Source organism: Dreissena polymorpha, chromosome 16 (genome assembly GCF_020536995.1).
Source record: "Dreissena polymorpha isolate Duluth1 chromosome 16, UMN_Dpol_1.0, whole genome shotgun sequence".
Lineage (NCBI taxonomy): Eukaryota > Metazoa > Mollusca > Bivalvia > Myida > Dreissenidae > Dreissena > Dreissena polymorpha.
Genome location: NC_068370.1, coordinates 37,323,160 through 37,348,263, shown reverse-complemented (window position 1 = coordinate 37,348,263; position 25,104 = coordinate 37,323,160). Strand labels below are relative to the sequence as shown.

General features: G+C 35.7%; 1 protein-coding gene across 1 annotated transcript in view; it reads right to left on the bottom strand.

Moving 5' to 3' along the window:
* Positions 1-22,979, bottom strand: part of LOC127861767 (protein O-linked-mannose beta-1,2-N-acetylglucosaminyltransferase 1-like) — a 61,820-nt gene extending 38,841 nt beyond the window's left edge. Inside the window, exons 1-3 of the mRNA XM_052400447.1 lie at positions 22,887-22,979; positions 8,631-8,732; positions 739-835 (exon numbers count right to left, since the gene is read on the bottom strand). Coding sequence (XP_052256407.1) covers positions 739-835; positions 8,631-8,732; positions 22,887-22,913 — 226 coding nt within the window. The 5' untranslated portion in view covers positions 22,914-22,979. The remainder of the gene's footprint in view (positions 1-738; positions 836-8,630; positions 8,733-22,886) is intronic.
* Positions 22,980-25,104: the final 2,125 nt, after the last annotated feature.

Below are 25,104 nucleotides of genomic sequence, written 5' to 3'. Positions count from 1 at the left end.
AGTAAGTTTAAATTGTTTAAAAATAACACTTTGGTTGACACACGATACCAACTCAATAATTGCTAGGGTGTAAAGCTCTGTTGTATTTTAGCTTGATTTATCACATGTTTAATATCGTCAGATTTCCTAGTTCTTTTCATTAAAAAAAATAAGTCTTTCAAAGCAACTGTCAAAGAATGTGTTAACCCTTTAGCACTCAAATTCACACTTTGTCACGTTTGAGAATCAAATTAAAATAAAGACTTTTCTCAATAGATTCTAGTTTTGAAGGCTTTATTTCCACCCCTAAGGTACTGATGAACAGCAAACCGCATAAAACCTGAACAGACTGCAAGTTACTCGCAGGTTGTTCTGGTTTAATGCTGGTTGCATAAGCCGTTTCTACTTTGCTTTTGAGTGGGAAAGAGTTAAGACCCTACCAATAAAATGTAATGCATGGAAATAAGTATATGTAACATTTTTAAATGCTTTTTGGTAAAACATTATATATATAAAGTTTCATTACAGCATTATACCCTACTTTGTGATGCCTACTTCTTTTCATAATTATTGATATTGTTTTTGCACCTCAAATATCAAAGAATCCTCAATGGGCTAACATTTCACACATCAATAAATCTTGATTTCACTTAAATTTTCCCACAAACTATAAATGATTATTATTTTATAATTAGAATCACTTTTTCAAGCACAGAACTACAATCAAATATTATGTAATATTCAAGTGTTTTCTCTGACCTCTGGGTAGCTGAAGGGAACCGAACACTCCATCAGTGTCTATCACAAAGGAGATATTAACAATCAGCGACACAACTAGTGTGGACAACAACAATGCCTGAAACAAAAAACATTTTACAAGCAAAATGACAAATTGAAGATAAATTTTAAAAAAGAAACCGTCGGAGACAGGTTATGCTCCCCAAAGTTTTTTTTTGTCACAATATTGCACTATATTATACAGATAAAAGGAAATGTCTTGAGGGGCATAACTTTGGACAAAATAATACGATGGATGGTTAAGCAACTTAAAAATTTCAAAGGGCCATAACTCTCTAAATAAATCATCTAACCAGAACCTATTAATAACACGCGCATCTCCTCAAGGTAGTTAAGCTTTCCATAAAGCTTCATTGTATTTCAGTCAGTAGTTGGGGAGAAATAGCCCGGACAAGAATTACACTATATGTACAGTTTATAAAAAAATTCAAAGGGCCATAACTCTGTGAAAAATCATCCGACCATAACCGGCTGATAATATGCCCATCTCCTGTTGGTAGTGAAGCTTCCCATAAAGTTTCATTGAATTCCCGTAATAAGTTGCTGAGAAATAGCTCAGACAAGAATTGCACAATATGTGCAATGGAAAATTTCAAAGGGCCATAACTCTGTGAAAAATCATCCGACCATAACCGGCTGATAATATGCACATCTCTTCTTGGAAGTGAAGCTTCCCATAAAGTTTCATTGAATTCCAGTCATTAGTTGCTGAGAAAAAGCCCGGACAAGAATTGCACTATATGTACAGTTAATGGAAAATTTCAAAGGGCCATAACTCTGTGATAAATCATCTATCCAGAACTGGCTGATAATATGCACATCTCCTTTTGGTAGTGAAGCTTCCCATAAAGTTTCATTGAATTCCGGTCATTAGTTGCTGAGAAATAGCCCGGACAAGAATTGCACTACATGTATATGTACAGTTAATGGAAAATTTCAAAGGGTCATAACTCTGTGAAAAATCATCCAACCATAACCGGCTGACATTATGCACATCTCCTGTTGGTAGTGAAGCTTCCCATAAAGTTTCATTGAATTCCCGTAATAAGTTGCTGAGAAATAGCTCAGACAAGAATTGCACTATATGTACAATGGAAAATTTCAAAGGGCCATAAGTATGTGAAAAATCATCCGACCAGAACCGGCTGATAATATGCACATCTCCACTTGGTAGTGAAGCTTCCCATAAAGTTTCATTGAATTCCAATTATAGGTTGCTGAGAAATCGCCCGGACAAGAATTGCACTATATGTACAGTTAATGGAAAATTTCAAAGGGCCATAAGTCTGTGAAAAATCATCAGACCATAACTGGCTGATAATATACACATCTCCTTTTGGTAGTGAAGCTTCCCATAAAGTTTCATTGAATTCCGGTCATTAGTTGCTGAGAAATAGCCCGGACAAGAATTGCACTATATGTACAGTTAATGGAAAATTTCAAAGGGTCATAACTCTGTGAAAAATCATCTGACTAGAACCCGCTGATAATATGCACATGTCCTCTTGGTAGTGAAGCTTCCCATAAAGTTTCATTGAATTCCGGTCATTAGTTGCTGAGAAATAGCCCGGACAAGAATTGCACTATATGTACAGTTAATGGAAAATTTCAAAGGGCCATAACTCTGTGAAAAATCATCCAACCAGAACCGGCTGAAAATATGCACATCTCCTCTTGGTAGTGAAGCTTCCCACAAAGTTTAATTGAATTCTGGTCATTAATTGCTGAGATTTTGGGGGAGCATAACAATGGAGCTTTCTAATAGCCTATGATCATGCCAAAAAAACTCAGATGGACTTGTTACCGTTATTCATTTTATAACAGGATAAAATGATTCACATGCAACAAAATTAAAATATAAATGAAAGGAAGCATGCAACTCATAATATTATGTCGGATGTAATAAAACAGTTATTATAACAAACAAATTTAACTGCAAAAATAAAGAAAAAGGGCGTACTTCACAAATGTGGATCATGTATTTTGAATAACTGGGTGTAAACATTTGAATAAACTTTCAAATCAATTCAAGCATGACAACAATAACACCTGAGCATCAAGCGTCTGCATTTAGTCGTGTTTACACTATAATCCTTTTGGAATGAGATCTATAAAGAACTGTATGTCCCAAATGATTGCTTTATAGTCCGAAATACAAATTTAAATATTTTTGTGAATCTGTACATATTCATCAATGACATGTGTCAGATACTGACTGGTTGATACAACTTTTTACCATGAACAATGGTGTCCAGATACCTTACATATGACAAATACCTTCATAATTCATGAATGTATAAAGTGCCATTATTTTTATCTCAAATCATGTGATTAACTTGCCGTTTAATTGTTTGAAAATTTTAATATTCATTTTTTTCTTTTTAAAAGGGTATGTTCATAGAGCTATGATAAGAAATTTAGTTATAATTATACAAAGAAAGTGTTTTGAGTTTAAATGTTGTGGGGCAACTGTTACTGAATATGACAAGTAAACAAGCAGTGTTTTATTAAAGATACATGTAGGGTGGCTTCTTAGCATTGTTAAATGTTGTACATAGATCAATCTTCAAACATCATTTTTTAAGCCCCATAAACACTCAAAATCAACAAATATTTTGTAAAGAAAAATCATAACCATAAGTCCCCTCCGGTTTTACCGATAGGGGACAATTGAGAGCCCCAAGGTGAAATGTCAGTTGTTAATACATAAAAGCGTGCTATCATAATGATGGGATCTTTAACAGTTGACTTAATAAGAGTACCAAATTAAAGCAAAAGAACGCCTCAAGCTGTTTTGAAAACAATTTAAAAACAATGGTAGATCGGTAGTAAAGTCAGTGAACAGTGAAGTCTCCTTAAGGTAAAAAATATCATAACACGTAATCTGAGTTTCATAAATCCCCATTCAGGTTCCATTAAAAATGTTAAGTTCCAAACAAAACCCTGCAGTTGTATCATTGTAAATAATAATAAACCATTATCTACGGTTGAAGCCTAAAACATAAGTTTTCAATTTCCACTGACCAAACAGACCATATGTCGTCATGATGACCCTAAAGGTGCCACAGGTTGATTTGTCGTTCATTTGCGCTTGATTTGATCTTAACTCTTTCCCACCCAAAGAAAAGTGAACAAGAGCACTGCCTTGCAGGTGCAGAGCGCTCATCTATTTTTCTTTTTAAAGGTGTAGGGACCTATCTCAATTTCAATCACAAAGGAGGGAGGGATGGAGTTGAGAGGTGTGTATAGTGTGGGGGTGTGGTCATTTATTACATTATCTTCCAAAAATGCAAAAAAAATGCAAAAATTTATTTTGGGGGGGGGGGGGGGGATTCTTGGGTGGGATGGTTGGACGGTATTTCAATAATTAAATAAAAAAAAAAATAATTGTGTTTTTTTACCATGTTTGAAGAAAACAAGAGATGTGTTTGTCAGAAACACAATGCCGCCTATTGCGCCGCTTTGAAATTATTTTTTTCACCTTTGACTTTGAAGGATGACCTTGACCTTGAACTCCCACCACTCAAAATGTGCAGCTTAATGAGAATGCCACTTTAAAATATATTTTTTTTACCTTTGACCTTGAAGGATGACCTTGACCTTGAATGATGACCTTGACCTTGAACTTCCACCACTCAAAATGTGCAGCTTCATGATAACGCTGCTTTGAAATTTATTCTTTTTTGACCTTTGAGCTTGAAGGATGACCTTGACGTAGAAGAATGACCTTGACCTTGAACTTCCACAACTCAAAATGTGCAGCTTCATGAGAACCCCGCTTTGAAATTTTATAATAATTTTTAACTTCGACCTTGGAGGATGACCTTGACCTTGAAGGATGACCTTGACCTTGAACTTCCACCACTAAAAATGTGCAGCTTCATGAGAACGCCGCTTTGAATTTTTTAATATTTTTTTTTACCTTTGACCTTGAAGGATGATCTTGACCTTGAAGGATGACCTTGACCTTGAACTTCCACCACTCAAAATGTGCAGCTTCATGATAACGCTGCTTTGATTTTTTTTTTAACCTTTGACCTTGAAGGATGACAATTGACCTTGAAGAATGACCTTGACCTTGAACTTACAGCACTCAAAATGTGCAGCTTCATGAGAACGCCGATATGAATTTTTTTGTAGTTTTTTTTACCTTTGACCTTGAAGGATGACCTTGACCTTGAAGGATGACCTTGACCTTGAACTTCCAAAACTCAAAATGTGCCGCTTCATGAGATACACACGCATGCCAAATATCAAGTTGCTATCTTCAATATTAAAAAAGTTATGGCCAATGTTAAAGTTTTCAGACGGACAAACGCCATATATTTGACATTTGACCTTGAAGGATGACCTTGTCCTTCACCTTTCACCCCTCAAAATGTTCAGCTCCATGTGATACACATGCATGCCAAATATCAAGTTGCTATCTTCAATATTGAAAAAGTTATGGCCAATGTTAAAGTTTTCAGACGAACAGACACCATAAATTTGACATTTGACTTTGAAGGATGACCTTGACCTTGACCTTTCACCACTCAAAATGTGCAGCTCCATGAGATACACATGCATGCTAAATATTAAGTTGCTATCTTCAAAAGTGAAAAAGTTATGGCCAATGATAGTTTTTATTACGGATGGACGGACAGACTGACTGACATGCTGACGGACAGTTCAACTGCTATATGCCACCTTACCGGGGTCATAACAATTATTTTTTGGGGGATGGGGGGTGGGGGGTATAGTGTGAGGGTGTGGTAGTCATTTATTAGATGATCTTTAATTAAAACAAGAGGGCCTGAAAGGCCCTAAGTCGCTCACCTGAGATAAAAAGAAATGACCTGTTCTTTGCAGCCCAAGATATCACTGGAACAAATGTTCTAACCAAGTATCATGAAGAATGAACAACAAATGGCCCCTTGGCGGCCATGTTTTTAACAGACCTGAACCATTTTTTAACTCTTCCAAGATATGTCCAAATTTCATGAAAATGTGTCTTCTAGACTGTTCACATGTTGTCACTATATACATATAAAGAAAACTGCCCCACTCCCTAGCGGCCATGTTTTTTCACTGATCAGGACCATTTTCAAACTTGTCCGAGACATCCACATAACTAATGTTTGGACAAAATTTCATGATGATAAGGCAAAACATGTGACTTCTAGAGTGTTCACAAGCTTTTTTACTATATAAATATAAGGAAAAAGACCCCCCCTGGCGGCCATGTTTTTTTACCAATCCAAACCATTATCGAACTCAACTGTCCTATCCAGGTGTGGTAGTGCGGTCTCCTTCGCTTACGCAAATGAACCGGTCACAGGACGGTTACAAGTTATATAACTTTGTGAGCACTTATGTAATGCGGAAATATTTATTTGACAAACTCTTATTTCCGGTCAGGATGACTATACTGATTGGTTGTAATTCAATTAACTAAAGGCGTTCAGTCAGGGACGCCTAAATACACTCAAAGAATTTATTTCTAAGTGAAAACCAAGGCAGCTTTAAAAAAAAAAACTAATTTTTATTCCAAGAACTCGGAAAATGAAGAACAATGACAGAAAATTAAGAACAGGTACAAGCCAAGTCTAAAGAATCTAAGTATCGTTACAAAAATGAACAACAGTAAATACCTTAATGAATGTAAATCAGCAAAAACAGCTTATTTTATACAGTTCAGAAGAGATCAATGGCAGAGTAGTCAATTTTCTCTCAGAACAGTGCATTTATCAATGATTAATATCTTCCCAAATTCCAGAGCAGACCTAAAAATAGATAACTGAACCAGGTTAAACAAGGCAGATAAATACTGTATAAATACTGCAAAATCATGTACATGTTGTCTTTCTTTCAGTTATCTTTTAGTTGAAAGGCTTATCATAAGTGTTAATGACTAAAACAGTTATGTTAACTATGAAAATTCTGCGTTATGAAAAATTACACAATACAGTTAATGTCACATAATATTGACAATATAAAACCAAACTTTACTACACAGGAAACAAATGTTCTGACCAAATTTCATGAAGATTGAGCAAACTAGAAAGTTAACAAGATTTTACTATAGCCATGCAAATATATTGGCAGCCATGTTTTTCAAGCCAAGGTTACCATTTTAGAACTCATCCAAGATATCATTGGGACAAATCATCTGAGCAAGTTTCATGAAGATCGGAAAATAAATGTGGCCGCTAGAGTGTTAACAAGGTTTTACTATAGCCATTTAAAGAAAAATGCCCTGCCCCCTGGCGGCCATGTTTTTGCAACCAACCGACATCATTTTCGAACTCGTCCAAGATATCATTGGGATGAATCTTCTGACCAAGTTTTATGAGGATCGGACAATAAATGTGGCCTCTAGAGTGTTAACAAGATTTTGCTATAGCCATTAAAGGAAAAATGCCCCGCCCCTTGGCAGCCATGTTTTTCAAGCAAACGTAACCATTTTCGAACTCATCCAAGATATCATTGAGACCAATCTTCTGACCAAATTTCATGAAGATTGAACGATAAATGTGGCCTCTAGAGAGTGAACAAGGCAAATAGTGATGTCGCACAACGGACAGTGCACGACGGACAACAGACGACGGACAAAAGGCGATCACAAAAGCTCGCCCCCCCCCCATGAAAGCATGAAAGTATTTGAAGTTTAAAAGCAATAGCCTTGATACTTTAGAAGTAAAGTGGATCTAAACACAAAATGTAACCATACATTTGTATATTCAAAGTTACTAAGTCAAAAAAGGGCCATAATTCCGTAAAAATGACAACCAGAGTTATGCAACTTGTCCTTTACTGTCCCCTTATGATAGTTTGCGAGTATGAAAGCAATATCTATGATACTTGAGGGGTGAAGTGGACCAAAACACAAAACTTAACAAAATTTTCAAGTATAAAAAACGGCCCATAATTCCGTCAAAATGCCAGTCAGAGTTACATAACTTTGCCTGCACAGTCCCCTTATGATAGTTACTAAGTGTTGCAAGTATGAAAGCAATAGCTTTGATACTTAAGGAATAAAATGGACCTTAACACAAAACTTAACCAAAATTTTCAAATTTCTAAGTATAAAGGGCACATAATTCTGTCAAAATGAAAGCCAGAGTTTTCTAACTTTGCCTGCCCAGTACCCTAATGATAGTTAGTAAGTGTACCAAGTTTGAATGCAATAGCATTGATACTTTATGAGAAAAGTGTACCTTAACGCAAAACTTAACCGGACGCCGACACCGACACCGACGCCGATGCCAAGGTGATGACAATAGCTCATAATTTTTTTTCAAAAAATAGATGAGCTAAAAAGGCTATGTGTAAACAGCATAAAACCAGAAAAGTTCAGGTTTTATGCTGTTTGCTGCTTATCAGTATCTAAGGGTTGAAAATAAAGCCTTAAAAACATACATTTAGTAAGAAAGGTATTTTTAAAAGTAAATTTAACTTTCTAAATCTAAGGGACTACAAATGCGTCAAAATGTGTCTCGGAGTGGTAAAGGGTTATGCAACAAAATTAATTTTAAGTTTTAGATATAAAGAAAAGTTTATTGCAAATAGATCTGGAATATTTCTGCCATCGAATGCCCTCATTAAAGTTGGAAATAACTTTGGCATAGTAGTACAGAGAAACAAACAATTGCCTGATGTACCTACCCTCTTTGTTTGGAGATGTTAGAGATGTTACAGTTAGAGGACATAAATAATTATTTTTTTTACAATAACTTGCCTCTTTCTTTATAAAGTTTAGCTACCTAATATGTGCCAAACTAATATTCAAAATAAGCATGTACAGTAAATACATGGCTATTTTATATGAACCATGCTAATCATATTTTCAAAACTTCTCATTAAACTCTTACCTTACATATTTTCATAAAATGTTTCCTTGACAGGAATTTTATTAGATATACCATCCTCCTTTTATGGCAGCTGACATGAGGCACACATCTTGTACAGATATTCTGAAAATCAATTGTTTCTTTAACATCTTCTATTTAATTAACATAAAAAAAATCTTCAAAAGCGTTTTTAAACATACAAAATGTTGCGCACATTAATAGACTCCTGTCACTCACATGTTGAGGCTATTTAATATGATTTAAAATGCTCGTATTGTAACATTACTGGTATACACAACCTTTTTACCCCAAAAAAGCAAATGCATGGGTAGTTTGACTGCCTGCTTACATTTACCAGTATTTTTATGCCGACATCCTGCAGTAAAAGCAAGTGTGCTTAACATTATCAGAAAGAATCAGGAAAACTTCCAATTAAATGCAACAGTACAAAACTTAAGATTCATTAAAAAAAGAAACAAGAGGGCCAAGATGGCCCTAGTTCGCTCACCTGAGAGGAGTCGGTTCATTCAATCTTTCCCAAATGTCAAACTTTACCTAGATATTGTCCAGACAAACATCCTGGTCAAGTTTCATCATTATTGAACCAAAACTCTTGCGTATGGAGTTTTTTTGTTTTTGTAAGATTTGACATGGTTACCTATATTTTGAGTTGACCCCCCTTACCAAACATCAAAATTTGCTACAAAAATAAATATTATGACCAAGATTCATAAAATCTGAAACAAAATTGTGACCTCTAGAGTGTTAACAAGGATTTTGTATAATATAAAGAAAATTTGAACAATTAAAGGGCAATAATTATGGCATTAACTATGTGATTTTGCTCATAATCAAACTTGACGGACATCTTTCAGCAACTTTGATAAAGAATGCTTGAGAAATGTGAATGCTAGAGTGTTTACAAACCAAATGTGGACGGACAGACGGCTGACAAAGACCAATCCTAAACCTCACCTGTGCAATGCGGTGAGCTAAAAAGTGTGTTTCACCGATCTGAGCCATTTTTCAACTTGTCCGAGAAATCAATAAAACCAATGTATTGACTAAGGTTCACGATGATTAGGCAAAAAATGTGACTTCTAAAGTGTTTGATCACAAGGTTTCCCTCGAGTCACATAAGGAAAACTGCCCCACCCCCCTGGCGGCCATGTTTTTTACCAATCGGGACCATTTGCAAACTCATCTGAGATATATATAAAACCAATCTTTTCACCAAGTTTCATGATGATTGGGCAAATAATGTGACTTCTAGAAAGTTCACAAGCTTTTTTTACTATATAAAAATAAGAAAACTGCCGCCCTCGGCCCCCCCCGGCAGCCATGTTATTCAAATGACCGGAACCATTTTTTAACTCAACTCTTGTATCTAGTGTTTTATACAGGAAGGAAAAGGGGCGTGGTGCAAAATTTCAAAAAAGGGCACTTTAGCGCGCGACATCCATAAAAAGGGCACAAATATATCTGTATAGTGACTTAATAACAAGCTTTGTTACACACAAACATTGTATGTATAGTTTTGAGATTTATTGTTGAATAATAAAACCAACAAAATCCCGAATGTATATCTTATTATGTGTTTTATATTTTCATGTAGTAACAAAAAACAAGATTAAACACCATAGGATATATATCTTATACAAACTATAGCTTTTCAAAGAAGTCTTAGAATACTGTTAAATGAGTTACCCTCTTAAACAATTATTTATATTTAAAACGTTACACACATTGCACAAACAAGTCCTTTATATGCATCTTAAATGGAGATTCACAAACACTATCACTTTGTTGAATAGTCAGAAAGTTCTGCGTAATGACATTGTTTTCATTTGTTTGTTTAATAAATGACATAGTGAAATATGCATGTACTAAAATTAAAGTGTTGCCGCATAAAATTGTAAACGGGTATTGTTTTCACTTTGAACTTTCATGACCACGTGTTGTATTGTGTACATTTTATTTCGCAAAAAGTGTAACTAGGAACGGCGCCGTACTGTCTTTTGTTCATTGTCAATTAATTCAATACACGTTAATTGGTCTCCGATATAAACTTGTTTTGCTTACAAAGCAATTTGCATCAATTTCTAATTTACGTTTCGTCGAAAGTGGAATGCCAAAATCGGAAAGCGTACGTTGCGACATTCAAAACACGAATGATAAGTGGTACAAGTTCAATATTTTTTGTAACATTCATATCTGTGTTTGCCAATTAACATATTTTGACAAGTTACAAACGGGCCATAATGTTCTTAATTGAACCAATGGTGCAGGCCTACTACTGTTACAACAATTAACAACTTTTTGCCAAGCAGGGTCCAAGACGGGGTATCAACTTCTTTGCCGACATTCACACGTTATTGTAATCACAACATCGTGACAATAAACAAGCATGTGCTCCAATTAAGCGCGGTCTGCCTAACCGTGAACAGCAAACGTGTTAAGATTGTCGTCTGCTACAATTCATCAACACACATCTACTGTGAGCCTGCGCCAATTGTATTGGATAGGAGGTGGAGGGTTATTTTAATCGACAGCTTTAATATGTCACGGGTAGCTATTTTCGGCGTATGGCCAATTTTCAGGAAGTACAGTGGACGTCATGGGGTTTTGTAATCGGCGTGTGGAAACAATTATCGGGCGTAATATACGGCCGTACGCCGTTTAGTGCAAGCCCTGTAAATTAATTTTTCTTAACTTAAAACTGTTTTGCATTAAATTGAAATCAAATCAATATTTTACAGATACAACTGGTTTTTTTTTTAAATTTAATTACGCGTTAAAATAAATGTTTTGATATAACTGAATTATGCATGAAATGCACAATTTCCACGTGAATAACATCGACGTTTTCATCAAGTCTCCTAAGTAACTGTGCACGATTGTATACGGACCGATTAGTGTTACAAAGCCACTGAAATTATCGATTGATATTGTCACATGGTTATTCAAGCATGACGAATTCACAACCGCGCGTATCTTCGCTGATAATAGTCGGCTTAGAAGCTTGGTTAAGAGGCAATTAAGATGTTATCAATAAGGTCGCGCACGGCGGAAAACAGGGCGGCGGCCTTTGAAAAGGGCAGCATGGCGCTGATTTGCTTTGAAAGGGGCAGCGAGGCGCTTCAAAAAAGCGGCGTGGCGCCGCGCCACGCTAAAACGGCCTGGATAAAACACTAGTATCAAGGAAACAAATGTTCTGAACAAATTTCATGAACATTGGGCCAAAAATGTGACTTCTAAAGTGTTCACATGTTTTCACTATATACAAATTGAGAAAAATGCCCCACCTACTGGCAGCCATGTTTTTTCACCAATCTGGACCATTTTCGAACTTGTCCAAGATATCAATAAAATCAATGTTTTAACCAACTTTCATGATGATTGGGCAAAAATTGTGACTTCTAGAGTGTTAACAAGGTTTCTCTATAGCCAAATAAGGAAAACTGCCTCGCCCACTGGCGGCCATGTTTTTCAACGGACCGAAACCACTTTTAAACTCAACCAACATATCATTAAGGCAAACATTTTGACCAAATTTCATGAAAATTGGGCAAAAAATGTGACTTCTAGAGCGTTCACATGTTTTCACTATATACATATAGAGAAATATACCCCGCCAACTGGCGGCCATGTTTTTTCACCGATCTGGACCATTTTCGAACTCGTCCGAGATATCAATAAAACCAATGTTTTGACCAACTTTCATGATCATTGGGCAAAAATTGTGACTTCTAGAGTTTTTACAAGGTTTCTCTATAGCCAAATAAGGAAAACTGCCCCGCCCACTGGCGGCCATGTTTTTCAACGGACCGGAACCACTTTTAAACTCAACCAACATATCAATAAGGCAAACATTTTGACAAAGTTACAAGAAGATTGTGCATTAAATGTGACTTCTACAGTGTTTACAAGGTTTTTCTTTTTCTTGACCTAGTTACCTAGTTTTTGACCCTGCATAATCCAATTTCGAACTCGATCGAGATATCATTGGGACTAATCTTCTGACCAAGTTTCATGAAGATCGGACAATAAATGTGGCCTCTAGAGTGTTAACAAACAAATGTGGACGCACGACGGACGGACGGACGACGGACAAAGACCGGTCACAAAAGCTCACCTGAGTAATCAGGTGAGCTTAAAACTCTAGGTGTCAAAAACAATCACAACTAGAAATGGCGCGGCAGAGGCAAACGCGTATCCCCACGACGCATGTTTGACCCAGGGGCGCCCCAGGGTTGGTAATGGGGCCATGCATAGTTGAGATTGACCGTATTGTCATAAGAGAAGTTCAGTATCAATTAGAAGTGAAATTCAGAATCGGTGTAGAAATGAAGAAGTTAAGTAAAAGGCAATTTTGGGTGGGTGTGGCCTATGTGGGCGGGGCACCCCAGGGTTGGTAATGGGGCTATGCATAGTGGAGATTGACCGTATTGTCATAAGAATAGTTCAGTATCAATTAGAAGTGAATTGGTGTAGAAATGAAGAAATTATAGTAAAAGGCAATTTTGTGTGGGTGTGGCCTATTTGGGCGGGGCGACCCAGAGTTGGTAATTGGGCCATGCATAGTTGAGATTGACCGTATTGTCATAAGAGATGTTCAGTATCAATAAGAACAGAATCGGTGTAAAAATGAAGAAGTTATAGTAAAAGGCAATTTTGGGTGGGCGGTCCTATGTGGGTGGGGAGCCTCAGGGTTGGTAATGGGGCCATGCATAGTTGAGATTGACTGTATTGTCATGCATAGTTGAGATTGACCGTATGGTCATAAGAGAATTTTCAGTATCAATTTGAAGTGAATCGGTGTAGAAATGAAGAAATTATAGTAAAAGGCAATTTTGGGTGGGTGTGGTTAATGTGGGCGGGGCCCCGCCCCAGGGTTGGTAATGGAGCCATGCATAGTTGAGATTGACCGTATTTTCATAAGAGAGGTTCAGTATCAATTTGAAGTAAATCGGTGCAGAAATGAAGAAGTTAATGTAAAAGAACATAAACTAGAAATGGCGCGGCAGAGGCCGACACGTATCCCCACGCCTCATGTTTGACCCAGGGGCCCCCCAGGGTTGGTAATGGGGCCATGCATAGTTGAGATTGACCGCATTGTCATAAGAGAAGTTCAGCATTAATTAGAAGTGAATTGGTGTATAAATGAAAAAGTTAAGTAAAAGGCAATTTTGGGTGGGTGTGGCCTATGTGGGCGGGGCGCCCCAGGGGTGGTAATGGGGCTATGCATAGTTGAGATTGACCGTATTGTCATAAGAATAGTTCAGTATCAATTAGAAGTGAATCGGTGCAGAAATGAAGAAATTATAGTAAAAGGCAATTTTGTGTGGGTGTGACCTTTTTGGGCGGGGCGCCCCAGGGTTGGTAATTGGGCCATGCATAGTTGAGATTGACCATATTGTCAAAAGACAAGTTCAGTATCAATTAGAAGTGAATCGGTGTAGAAATGAAGAAGTTATAGTAAAAGGCAATTTTGGGTGGATGTGGCCTATGTGGGTGGGGCGCCTCAGGGTTGGTAATGGGGCCATGCATAGTTGAGATTGACCGTATTGTCATGCATAGTTGAGATTGATCAAATTGTCATAAGAGAATTTCAGTATCAATTTGAAGTGAATCGGTGTAGAAATGAAGAAATTATAGTAAAAGGCAATTTTGGGTGGGTGTGGTCTATGTGGGCGGGGCACCCCAGGGTTGGTAATGGGGCCATGCATGGTTGAGATTGACCATATTGTCATAAGAGAGGTTCAGTATCAATTTGAAGTAAATCTGTGCAGAAATGAAGAAGTTAATGTAAAATAACATAACAAATGAGTGAAAATCTCTGACACGGCCCCGCCCTAACCCCCATAACTTTTGACCCAGGGGTCAGATCAAAATTCCAAATAGTGCAGGGTCGCACATATGCTCAAAGCCACCATGTGTGTAAGTTTCAAGGTTCTAGTGCTTATAGTGTAGGAGGAGATAGTGGCCAGGACGGACAGACAGACGGACGGCGGAGATAACCACAATATTTTTTTGAAAAGCGTGGGGATAAAAAACACATCATTTTGGCTAAAAGAGAGGGTGACCAAAAACTTAGATTGTCCAAAAACTTGTAATCATATAAATGTTAGAGGAGGATTATTATATGAGTTTGCTTCACATAACATCAAGTATCATTAATTCATTATGTTGAACTGTTTTGGACATGTAATATTCAGACATCCATTTTAAGCACCAGATTGATAATTGTAAAATATTGTAGAATTTATAGTATTACAACGCAAATGAAACCAAGTCTGTTCTCAAACATTTGAAAAATGAAAGCCTTTTGCTTTACCAGATACAATTAAAGTGGATTGATCAATATGTTGATTCAGTAGAAACTAAACAAATAAAAGTCATCACATTTGTTGAATCTTTAATTTAATTGTTCTGTTTCTAATACTTAAACAACATTTTGCTTAGGTCAAACTTCCCCTATACGGGTAATTTGACTGTCTATCCATTATTATACACACAATCACAGAAAGTTCACAATGGTGGAGAACAAAATAAATGATTTTCACATTTGTTGTTTTGACCAACCTAGAGGGGCAGGAATAGGAAAGCAAGAAGGTAAAAGGCACATAATCCTTCTTTTGCACCAAGATCCTTCCCTAGTACCATATCTGTAAACGGTAATCATAATTATTTTTTGTCAATACACATATGTACAAAAACTCACTGCTGACATCTTGAGTCAATAAAGTCACTTTTACAGGTACTCGCTGTACCCAACAAATATAAAAGGTTAAATAACTAACCACTAATTTAGGCATTCTAACATCCTGATTCAATGCCATCCTTAAAATTCAAGTTATAAACATAAAATGCATGTTTTGAAATGTTGAAGTTGGTTACATGCACTTTCTTTCAGCATTTCTATGCATGAAAAAAACATCTCAAAGTTGCATTCATAAGGTTATGATTAGTGTAATTTATCTTAAGTGAAAGACCTCAACCATTACACACTGCCTTCCATGTACAGCCACACAGTCATAGGTGTTATATATATATAAACATCCCTTCTTGGTATGCTTGAATAATTGCTTTAAGTGTGTTTTATCATCACTTCTCACACATCTATCCATAGTAGTTCTTCACAACTCAGTAAACACTGATTTTTCTGCTGATTTACATGAGGTACAAATAAAACTGTTTTATAAACACTGGGTAATGTATTGTCTTTCAACAAATTTGAGTGACCACAAATCTTTTGTCAGTATGCAAATATTCATGTGACACAAGTTCACATAACACTGTTGTTTGTACCAAGTACGAGGGGTTAGTTAAAGTCTTAATAAAGCCAATAATTCAACTATGTTGACTGCAGCTGACTCAAACATCCTGCTGTGAAAGCTTGTTATGTCAAACTTATCTTTTCAAGCTTAAAAACCTGTACACCCACTAATGTAACTACCAGTTTGTTCAACTATGAGTGTGCCATGGTAGTTGGGTCAATGTGAGCCAATAAACATGCTCTGTTAGCCATCTCTTTAAAATGCACATTCACAAATGACCAATCATCCATACATAAACACAAAATGTTAGACAAAATGGTAATGTATAGCTCGACCACATTAAGGTGGCATTCCTGAGATTCATAAGCATAAACTTTGTTTTTATTATTTCTAATGTTTGCATTAGGTTTTGTTCTTTCCGGATTATACCAAGATACATGTACTTTGTGGTTCACACTACAATTGATTTAAATCACTTTCAACATCGAAACTTTTATATTCAATGTTTTGGTATTTAAATATACACACACATAAAGATCAGTGCAAGATAAACATTTGCAAACTTTACAAATCAAATACAAAATTATGCACAAATACAATTTCTTCTCCAGTTTCTTGTTTCATTATTTCATTTTATCCAAACTAATTCATTAAGTATAGAGTGATATATTAAAGTAATTTATTCCTGTAAACATTCAGTCTGAATTCATGCTACCATTTTCTGAAATGCCTTTATATCAGTTCCACTGTTCTAAAATCATAACACACAAATTGCATTGATATTGTGCAGAGTACATTTATCCCATGAAAACCAGTGTGTTGTCTCAATGCTGTGTTTAAGTAAGAAAATACAGTGAACTAGTTTGTACACATTACAAAGTTGAGATACTACAGAAACTATGTGTCATTGTTATTTTTCATAATCTGTCATCACTACCTTTATTCAGTCCCCATGGCATCATTTCATCACTCAACCAAGATATAATCAAAACTACATGCAATGTTCTGGGCAACTTTCATGATGATTGGTAAAAAAAGGTAACTTCTATAGTGTTCATTAGGTTAAACTACGGTCATATAAAATACAAATAGCTCTGCCCTACTGGTGGACAGAACCATTTTCTAACTTGGCGATTTTTTTAATGATTTTGCCAAAAGTACCGGTACGTATTGCTTCAAGAGTGTTTACAAGATTTCACTATACCAATAAAAGAAAAATTGCCCCGCCCCCTTACAGTCAGGTTTCATCAACAACTAGAGCTTTGTCACAGACGTGACGAATACCCCCACATGCGGCATTGACACATAATATTTTGCAAATCGTCTTCACAAAAAACAGCAGACACCATGCTCAATTTTTAAAACGCACTTAGTGATCCCTTGACCTAGTTTTTGACCCACAAAGGCCCATGTTCTAACTTGGCCTAAAGATCATCTCCATAAAACTTCTGACCAAGTTTGGTAAAGATCGGATGTAAACTACATGTGTACTTGAATTAGAGAGCGGACACCATGCTGAATGTTAAAAAACGCACTAAGTGACCCCCTGACCTAGTTTTAGGCCCGGAATGGCACATTTTCAAACTTGTCCTAGATATCATTTAGATAAAACTTGTGACCGAGTTTGGTGAGGATTGGATGAAAACTACTTGAATTAGAGAGCGGACAGCATGGTGAGGTTTAAAACGCACTAAGATACCCTGTGACCTAGTTTTTGACCTGGCATGACCCATATTCAAACTTGACCTAGACATCATCTAGATACAACTTCTGACCAAGTTTGGTGAAGATTGGATGAAAACTACTTGAATTAAAGAGCGAACAACATTGTGATGTTTAAAACGCACTAAGTGATCCCGTGACCTAGTTTTTGACCCGGCATTACCCATATTCAAACTTGCCCTAGACATTATCAAGATACAACTTCTGACCAATTTTGGTGAAGATTGGATAAAAACTACTTGAATTAGAGAGCGGACAACATGGTGAGGTTTAACACACACTAAGTGACCCCGTAACCTAGTTTTTGACCCAGCATGGCCCATGTTCGAACTTGACTTACACATGAGTTACAACTTCTGACCAAGTGTGGTGAAGATCGGATTAAAACTACTTGAAATAGAGAGCGGACACCATGCTCAATGTGAAAATCGTACTAAGTGACCCTGGGACCTAGTTTTTGATCTGGCATGGCCCATGTTCGAACTTTGTCTTCAGATCATCTAGATACAACTTCTGACCAAGTTTGGTGAAGATCAGATGAAAACTACTTGAATTAGAGAGCGGACACTTAATACGGACCGACAGACATACCGACAGACCGACCGACTGACAAGTTCACTCCTATATACCCCCAAAACTTCGTTTGTGGGGGTATCAATAACATTGTCAACCTCTGTGGGAGATATAATAATATTAAAAAAGCTCACATTACCCTGTTTCTGACCTCCCCAGAACCTTTTTCCATGCACAAAAGTTTATTATAGCCAAGGTCCAGAAGAAAAACATCCTCATCATCCAAGGCTACTAGAATGTCAAGGTTGGCTGAGACGCCTAACAAGACTGGTCAGAGACAGTAGGTAAATTTTGAATAGGAGAGACCAATAACAGAGGGCTGAGACTTCTTGAGTTCGCTTGAAGCCACCAACTCACCCTTGCCAACATGCTACACCCACGCAAACCGTTCTGAACAGTGACCAGGCATGCTCCTAACTGGCTAGTACACAAAAAGTTCGATTTCATACTGGCAACGCAACGGTTCAAGTCCAGCATCAATAAACCGAACACAAGAACTAAAGAACAACAGCATCACCAAGAACCCTAACATAAGATTTGAGAAACTGAAAGATCCAGAGACCTGTCTTGGACGTAACCCATTCGACCCTCGACAAAGTCAAGTTATTTTTGCATCGGTCGAGTGATATTGACCTGGTCAAAACTTTTTCTGTTATGACTGCATAATGTGGGAACATTCTATCAAGTAATTTCACACGATCTCTATGACCACAACTTTAAAAGAACCCATGACTCAACAAGAAACTACCATACTAATGTTTTACTTTCTTCACATTTAACTAAAATATTTTTTTCAACAAACCAATCTTATTACATTGAAATCAAATTTCCATTTTAAGAATAACAAGGGAAAAAATTGTCACAAAACCAGGTTTTCAATTTTAAAAAAGTCTGATAAACGGAGACCAACTCAAAATGTGCATTGTTACTGATCAAAGTTATTCCCCTTGTTTAAAAATCAATTTATTTGTGGCAACCTTGACCTTGGAGATATTGACGTTATTTCTTTCGCGTGACACTCCGTCCAATGATGGTGAACAAATGTGCCAAATGATTTTGAAATCTCACAATGAATGACATAGTTATGACCCGGACAGCTCATTTATGGCCATTTTTGACCTTTGAACTCAAAGTGTGACCTTGACCTTGGAGATATAGACATAATTCTTTCGCGCGACATACCGTCTAATGATGGTGAACAAATGTGCCAAATGATTTTAATATCTCACAATGAACGACAAAGCTATGGCCCGGACAAGCTTGTTCCGCCCACCCATCCGCCGACATTCGCCAATGTAATAACCAGTTTTTTCTTTCGGAAAATCTGGTTAATAAAATCTGTTATTACACATTGATAGACAATGACACATTTAACACTCAAATAAGAGAATCCACAATTCTGGTTTGCTTTCGAATCCGGGTTGTTTTGCCCTAATTCCTGTTCGCCCCTGAGTCGTTTCGCCCTAATACCCGTTTGCCCTGGGTCGTTTCGCCCTAAATCCAGGGTCGTTTTGCCCTAATTTTTATATGTATAGCGATATTAAAGGATTTATCTTTAGCCTGTCACCAGCTGAATGGGATATTGCTTAATACAGTATTATATGATCTTTATTACTGTTTCTTTTGTCTTTAGCTTCAGGTATGTCGTCGTCGAAATGAGGCGTTACAATGCTAGAGACACTTTGAAATAAAACAAACTATAAAGTTATTTATGTGTCATATATTTGGATTTGTATCACATGCCCTATGTTGCCATCTGTCACATAAATCACATGTGATGGCATGTTGGCTAGGTGTGACTATCTAATCACACGAAATACACAATTCGTCTGCCATAAAAACGTGTCGATATATAAATTCACGGATGACGATGCCATAGCCAAGTTGCTTTTCATATACACTTTCGGCGAAAATCTTGAGATCAAAAGATGCAAACTGGCTAAACGTTTATAAAAAAACAATATAACACCTTTATAATATCTTCTTTTAATGTTTCTGTTTAATTAGCAAATCATCTGATATCAAGTCTTCTGATCTAAGCTTGTTTGATAATTGTAATTTGTCCCGAAGTTATTTTAATTGGCAAATAACGCATCATACCACTGCCACACTAATTAATCGTGATACTAAGTTTATAACAAAATGTATCATAATGTTTCTGTTAATTTATTGCAATTTAAATCAAACTGATAATAATATTGCTCAATAATCAAATTTGTAATAATTAAATAATCTTAATTTCCCATATATGTTAAACAAATACTGTTCAGATCGAAACAACCATTTACAAAAACGTTATATTATATAAGGGTATCACGTTTAAATGGTCGCTGTCGTTTTTTGCTCAAACGTTTACAAAAACAGTAAACATTCAAACAGTCAATATCAATGTACCGTAAAACGCTGTGTATAACGCGCATTTATGTATACCGCGCATCTACTTCTTTAAGCTAAAAAATCGGGAAAAAAAGTTTTTGAAGCAAAAAAAACGGAGGAAAAAGTCCGTACCACAGGCTAACTGAAAATCGTTATATTTACATTGCCAATCTTCCGTGTTCTTTTATTGCTTCAATTATTAATTATTATAAAGACGATAACGAAACAACTAGTTTGTGTGTTTTTTTTTAAAATCATATTATGCGTAAAAATAAATGTTTGGATTTAAATGAATTATGCATGAAATGCACACTTTCCACGAGGATACCATCAAGGTTTTCATCATATGTCTCCGAAGTAACTGTCTACAATTTAATCGTGGAATAGTACACATAATGGATGGATTAGTTATAACTAAAAAACTGACATTATCGATTGGTATTGTCACGTGGTTATTCATGCATGACTTATTCACAACCGCGCGTTTATTTACATTGCTGATATCATGCGTTCTTTTCGAGTGTCTATAATTGCCTGGAGACTTTAACGACTCAAACTTCTCAACACCATTACGACATTACCGGCGATAAACAAACAATGGAGGTGTGAAGCCGTTTGCCGGTTCGCATGTTTTGATAATAGCCCAGCTACACAAAACTTGACAGGTGACGCAAATTGCTCAATAACCACATCCTCAATCTTGACAAGACGTATGAAAACGTGTAAACAAACACAATATCAAATTTATTAACACATTTGAAAAGCAAGAAAAATAATCATAAATATATCGGGAAAGACCTTGCCGACATACTATTAAATACAGTAAATCGACAAGTGCCTCCAAATAAATTGTGTAACCCTAGTACAGTAGGCTATAATGTGGGAAACAATAACATTTAAATAAAAATGGCTGCCTTGTTTTTCATTCTCTTCTTCAAATTTATTTGATTTCAATGCTCTGTACGTACTTGAAAAAAGATAGAAAATATTTATGTTAACTTTATAATGTTTGTCCATCTTATTCAGATCGTAAATATAACACTATTATTAACATAGTTACAGTTTAAACACCGGGAAACAGAATGATACTGGGTAACTGACAGGGAAAAAATGTCTTGGCATGGCTGAAGTTGTGCATAACGCGCATCAAGTTTTTTAAATGAAATTTTGGGGTAAAAAAGTGCGCCTTATACACAACTTTTTACGGTAATAAATATTGGGGTGCAAATAACGTACATGTAGCCGTACAAAGTATATCGATGACAAACTGAAATCCAATTACTTGCGGTAAATTCGGGCTACCGAATTTGGCAGTAATTGATTTCTGATTGGTTAGCAGATGGCACAGACATGAACAGAATGTAACGGGAAATCTTCACTACTTTCAGAAAATCATATGCCGCCATCTTGAAATCTTTTAAGTGATTGATTAGCGAAGTAAAAATGTGGTAGCATGTTGAAAAGCTATATTTTAAGCAAATTATATGTGGATTACGTTTTTGCTAATTAACTGTTTTTTTTTCATTTTCTGCAGTCAAACGATATGCACATTGTATTTCATGTGCATCGTACATTTTTTTGGGATTGAAGATTTTGATACAGTATTTATCATCGATTTTATATTATTTTTGACGTTCTTTAAATTGTTTTTGTAGAATGACAAATACACATGTGGTAATACGGGTGGTCTGGTTTATAATATTTTATGGTTTTAATATGACGTCATTGCGCAAATGGTATATGCACTGAATATGACTTCCAAAAATTATTACTATTTTCAGTTTGGAAATGCGATGGTACTGATGCTTTTTAAATGGACATAGGGATACCGTTTAAATGGTAACATTTTGTTTATTTCATTTCGTTTAAACGTTTAGAAAAATCTGTAAACGTGATACCCTTAATAATATATAAGAATTAAATAAGGGCGAAACAACCCACTTGTTAGGGCGAATCGACCAAGGGTAAAACTACTGGGGGTGACCTAGGACAAACAGGTTTTAGGGCGAAACGACCTGAGACCGTTGCTTTCTCACCATTTTCGGAAAAGGTCCCCAGCCCTGTAGATTGGAAAGAATCAGGTCATTTTGACACAAATTGGTTCATTCAGTTGTGTTTTTTTTAATAACAAATATTGAGAACAGAGGTGCTTTTTTAAGTGTAGTAAAATAAGGTCTTTTTGTATCAACACAATTCTTAATGTATATCCGAACATTCCGGACACTATTGCAGTTTGAAAATGTGAAATAAGTCAACTAACTTAAAAGACAAATTGAGCTTTTTTTATTTCTATTACTGTAAACAAATTCACAGCATAATAATTTACCTTTATACTTGTGAAGTTCATATACATATATTTCACTTCATAGTTCTTGTCAAGTTCGGATTCGATTGCCCATGGTACGATAAGAAACGTGAGCGAACATTAATAGCAGGATAAAAAACACTAAATACTATTAAAATGAAAACAAGAAGAGAGAATACGACTGGTTCCGAGCAAAGTTATGCGTAAATTCCCATTAAACATATTTGTTACTTGTTAGTCTTTTTGTGAAAATCACAAAATTAATGTATTTATTTTATCTGTTTCTTGGCTTGATAGTTGCTCCATTATGAAAGTCGGGAACTAGTCATACTGAGGTAGATAAAGACTGATTCTAAACACAATGGATCTTTAATTACGCAAATCTTGTATGTAAACATAACCCATGTAGTCGTTTTAATAGATGCCTTCGCCAAACAATACTAAATTAGTTCAACTACTCAAATGGAGTGTACAGTAAAACTGACTCTTTGTTCTGTGTTACCATTGTTGAAATTAAATAAATAAATGGAATAAAACCGATTGATAAGTAAATATTGTATTGAAATACTGAATTTGGTTACATAAAATATAAAATATCACTTTAATTTGTTTAAGATAGCAGAATTATTGTGAAAAAGTTCAAATGCAAGAGTCTCTGTAATACTGTAATACTCCTAAATATAATTGTTCATACCGACTTAGAAATAATTTGAAACATCAAGCTTTTATCCTTATTAATTTTTAAGGAGTGTATGCACAAGTTAAAGCCAGTTTGCTGAGGTTCTTTACTACTTTTAAGATATAAGCAAACAATCCCGACAGCATTGTTCTGTTAAGTTTGTTTATATTAATTAAATACATTTTTTACTAACATGCGCAGGGGTTTCATTAAGACTTTGGACAAAATGAACGAAGTTCAAGAGCCGGTTCCTTTTTTAGAAACTTTAGTACAAAAGTTCCCCTTTTCCTTTTGGAAATAATCTTTGAGGGATTAATAAAACACATTTTTAATATAAAAGATACACATATATTGGACTGTTTTTTTTTATTATTACTTTTTCCCGCGGACCACAATTTAGCATATCCATGTTTTTGCGAAATCAATGTTATGCAGAAATCCAATCTGGCATAGAAGCAAAACAAAAGCATTGATGTCACACCACTGTAAAAACCGGTAGGTAACAAAATACAAAATATATGTTTTTGAGGCAGCGATTTGTTAATGCAAAAAATAAATTATAATGAAATTTCCCGTTTTTTCCAAACTTATTTTTCTTCAAATGTTTTCACATTTTTTATTCAGGAGATTTTTTTTTGTCATTTCAAAATTCTTATATTGTTTAAAAAAGAAAAACACACTTTCTATTTAAGTGTTTGATAACATTAATAGAGAGTCTTATGTTTATGCTCAGCTACCGGTAATAACTTCCGGATAATTCGTTAAAAAAACAAATTTCATTCTATTGTTTTGCTTCAAAACATATTTTTATATATGGTAAAGCATTGACATGTTTTGTTAAACGAAAATGATAAAGTTTGACATATTTTAAGTAAAATTCAGCAAGCACTATTTCTGTTTGTTTCTTATGCATTATGCCATAACAATATGCTATCAATCACATTTAAATAAATGTACATTTGTTCCGCTTTGAAAATATTCTTGTTATTAAGCCCATTGACAAGATGAATTATAAGAGCAGAAAACGCCACTTTTAAACGATTCACTGCAGTGTTATATTTAGATGAGGCAATGTAAAACAAAAGGCGGGCTTCCGATGTCATATGGGAATCTTATGCACAATTTACATGATATATGTTTGCAGGCCTTCTCCCCACGTGGCTACAAATAGTAAAGGTACGTTTGACACTCTGTTTGGCTGTACCAAAGGTTTTTTTAATCAAAAGTAGGCATTAGGAGTGACGTTTTAATATGGGAATGGCAAATATATGACGAGGTGGTGGCTCCGATTTTGGGTGGCGAACCCCGCTCTTGACGCGCGTTGACTACGCCTCATCCATATCTATAACAATATTCTTAAGAATAGTTATGCTAAATGCTTATACAGATTGTCTACGATAAAATGCACATACTTTTTTTGCAGATGATACCACTGTTATTACAACATACTCAAATATACTTCATTCTTTACTAAATGCTATAGACAAATTATTTTAAATTTTTTAGAATACCCCTTCATGTACTTAAAACGAATTAAATGTTAATGCAACAAACTTTTAT